The sequence below is a fragment of the Alnus glutinosa genome, chromosome 12, assembly GCF_958979055.1.
Source record: "Alnus glutinosa chromosome 12, dhAlnGlut1.1, whole genome shotgun sequence".
Lineage (NCBI taxonomy): Eukaryota > Viridiplantae > Streptophyta > Magnoliopsida > Fagales > Betulaceae > Alnus > Alnus glutinosa.
The window spans coordinates 13,528,318-13,531,896 of NC_084897.1; the positions used below are offsets into that span (position 1 = coordinate 13,528,318).

Consider the following 3,579-nt stretch of genomic DNA (forward strand, 5'->3'; position numbering starts at 1 on the left):
CATTATTTTTCACTTTCAGGGAATCCCAGCAAAAAGAAGGAAGAGGTTGGCAACATTTCATTAATATGCAACGCATTGAAAAACACACTAAAACCAAATAATGCACAAAGCATAAAACATCAATGGCATCAAACAGTATCATGAAACACTTAACTCGGGCAATGGAAAGCAGAGTTAAGTGTAGAGATTTCACCAAATCAAGCAATTCAGATAAAGCACAAGAACAGAGCAGATTCAAACTTTATTCAGTTGCCATAACTCCAATTCCATAGATCGGAGGAAAAACAACTTACCACACTGACCACAACATTCTCAGCAACAGTTGCCATTAAGGAGATACATAGACACAAAGTCTTCACCAACTAAGACAAAAACAAGTAAGCAGAATCTAATATGAACCAGATAATATATGTCCTTCACATCAATCAACTCAACCATAAACATAAAAGAACTAGACAAACATATGAACCAAGTTCAAGTCAATGTAAATCCAGACATCTTCAGTCACAAGCCGTCTACATTAACTGAAAAAAGAAACAAAAGAAATTAGAACACGAAAATCACGGCCAAAGACTTGACTCTTATCTGAAACTATAATTACTCGGAATAATTTCAGGTACTAAAAGCATATATTAATTTAAGAAAATGTTTTACTACAATCCCTCACTCACCCAAGCATGTATATCATCAAACACGCTACATGTAAGTAAAGGATTTACCATGACACAAACCCACAATCCCAAATAAGAGTTCTATCATGAAAAGACAAGTATACTCCCAATTACCCATATTCCATACCACAAGCCCACATGATAATCATAGCACAAAACTAGTCATAAGAATAGGCCATCATCATCATCAGAGGCAGATAATATACACTTCAACCACTAGAAGCCAATCGCCTACTTGACCACGATATCTCCCAATTACCCATATTCCATATCACAAGCCCACATGATAATCATAGCACAAAACTAGTCATAAGAATAGGCCATCATCATCATCAGAGGCAGATAATATACACTTCAACCACTAGAAGCCAATCGCCTACTTGACCACGATATCAGTATCAAAAAAAGAAAAAAGAAAAAAGCAAAACCCCAACACACAAATAGCAACGAAGCGATTGGCAAATTAGAATATCACTTCTTGTGGCTGCCTCGGATGCCGGGGCGGGGCTTGGAGGAGTCGGCGCTATTGGTGGCGACCGTGGCGTGAAGATTGTTGAGCTTGGACTCGTCGAAGCCGATCTTCGGGTGCTTGGCGTCGTGGTGGATCTGCATAGACTTCACGTCCGGCGCCGTCACCTTGCAGTGCGGGCACTCCAGCTTGGCGTGTCCGCCCTTCTCTATGCCCGAACGGTCCGCTTGCCCGGCCTTTCCGCCGCCCCGATTCGTCGTCGCCGCGTCGATCTTCAGCGCGATCTCCTTGGCTGTGTGCTTCTTTGGCTTAGCCTTTCCCGTCATCCTCGGAATCTAATCCGAAGGCTCTGGTAGAGAGAGAAGCGGGGAAAACCCTAACTGGAAAGGGAAAGGGATAGGAACAGAAAACCCTAGCCTGGTGCCGAGCGCGGGTGATTACGTATGTGTATATGATAGATATATATATATATATATATATATATATATATATATATATATATATATATAGGCTTATCTGTGGTGATGGACTGGGCTTTTGATTGTTTTGGTTCTCGTATGGGCCTATTGGATTTGGAGGCACACGGCAGTTGATTGTTTTTGCGGTGAGGAGAAGTGGTAATTTGAAGTTGAATATTATTTTGAATTTAGCAAATGTTTAAATTCAGTCGTAGGATTAGGGTAGACATGTTTAGCCTATCTAACTTTTTTTTCTTTTTTCTTTTTCAACTCTCTCTATCCCCTCTCTCTTTAAATTTAGGTATTCTTCTATGATCATAGTTCTATTCTTCCTTTTCATTTTCATGTTTGAGTGATTTGGAATTTTTCACATTTTATAAATGAGAAGTACTATATATTACACGCTTATCTCACTGTAACGCCCCCAAAATTAAGTGATTACATTTACTTAACTTAGAGTGTTACTCGTAGTGTCATCAAACCAATTAACTGGTAATTGACTAAATTCACCACGCTAAACTAATCATCAGAGTATATTATAGCGGAAAGCGTTATTAATAATTTGAGAATTTTAACCATAAATCTTTAAGCAGTAAGTGCATCATCAATCATAAACACAAAGCCTCCAAATAGACATTTCTATCACAATAACAGTTAACTAATACTAATCCAACCTGACAATATGAGTTATTCGCTTGGTATTTTCATTACAACGAATTCCTCATTCAATCGCCTTGTAACCTTAATTTGCAAAACACTCAGTTGTTTCATAATGGAAGAAAAATAACTGCATAAGTCCACGACTTGGTAAATAAATTATTATAAAACCAGTTATGTACTAAGCCTTATATGACAGTTCATAACTCTAAAATATAAAATGTGAGTTTTCACAAATATAATGTGTATTACCTCCATTATTATGCTATTAAAAATGTATTTTAATTTAAAGAATGATGAGACATAATTCCGGTAACAATCACTGATATTTTAATGCAAAAAAATCGTGTTATATAAATATATATTCATTTACCTATAGCTATCACCCATATGGTGTATCCAAGCCCTTAATCTCTTCTTGGTAGGGTTAGCGTTGTCCCAAGGGGCCCGTAGTACAATATCGGTGCTCTGGATATTGCTGCATACCGTCTTATATTAATAGCCCGATCGAGTTTGAACTTGGGTGATCCACGCTATTGTAAAAATGTAATGGTGACCCCATATGTATATGATGTGCCGATCACAAAGAACCATTGGATTCAAGGTCAAACATAAAATTAAATATCTTTAATCATAGGGTCAAGCCCATATAATAGTAAGCACATGACCATTATACCATACGTATCGGTGTACTATGTCATACGATGCAAGTATTGTCCATTTATTTTAAGAAAATCATATATAAACATTTATCCATTTGAAGCCGTCTAAACATATTATAAAATTAATAGGTTTAAGACATATTATGTTGAAAGGTAAAGCATATTCAGTCCTCTGACATATCGCATGATAAAGTAAACTCAGTTTCGTAAACATTTACTTACCTCAATCGCCCATCATCAAATCCGGACATCTCGAACTTCTACTACTACGAAACATACCCTAATACTAAACATAATACATCGAGAGTTTTAAACCATGCACGTAAAAATCCTAACAACACACTAGGTATTCTAACATGCATATCTTTAAAAAACCCCAATTACCTATTTCTGGTCACTGTCAAACGTTCGGCATCGAGGTCGATCGTTTGGCTGACAAGGTCAAACATTTGGTCTCATGGAATGGAACATTCGATGAATGCTAGAATGCATAAAAACTCCAAACCATTACCCATTGCATAAAATTTTTTAACTAAAGCTTCTAATAGCTTAATAAAAACAACATGTTAAACCATATCAACCTGAGAATTCATGGAAAATAAGAGCAAGTTCTTAATCTTTTAAGAAACTATTTTTTTTTTAGAGCGATAAATTATAAATTC

At 36.6% G+C, this 3,579-nt stretch overlaps 1 protein-coding gene across 2 annotated transcripts; it reads right to left on the reverse strand.

Moving 5' to 3' along the window:
• Nucleotides 1-211: 211 nt before the first annotated feature.
• Nucleotides 212-1,599, reverse strand: LOC133851666 (protein METHYLENE BLUE SENSITIVITY 1-like). Of its 2 annotated transcripts, XM_062288193.1 has the most exons (2): nucleotides 1,147-1,599; nucleotides 212-524 (listed from the first exon to the last, which is right to left on the reverse strand). In XM_062288193.1, the coding sequence occupies exons 1-2, from the start codon at nucleotides 1,464-1,466 to the stop codon at nucleotides 521-523; spliced, it is 324 nt and encodes a 107-aa protein (XP_062144177.1). In that variant the 5' UTR covers nucleotides 1,467-1,599; the 3' UTR covers nucleotides 212-520. The 2 variants fall into 2 exon arrangements, with proteins under 2 accessions (XP_062144177.1, XP_062144178.1); XM_062288194.1 differs by lacking the exon at nucleotides 212-524 and having other exon boundaries at nucleotides 919-1,595.
• Nucleotides 1,600-3,579: the final 1,980 nt, after the last annotated feature.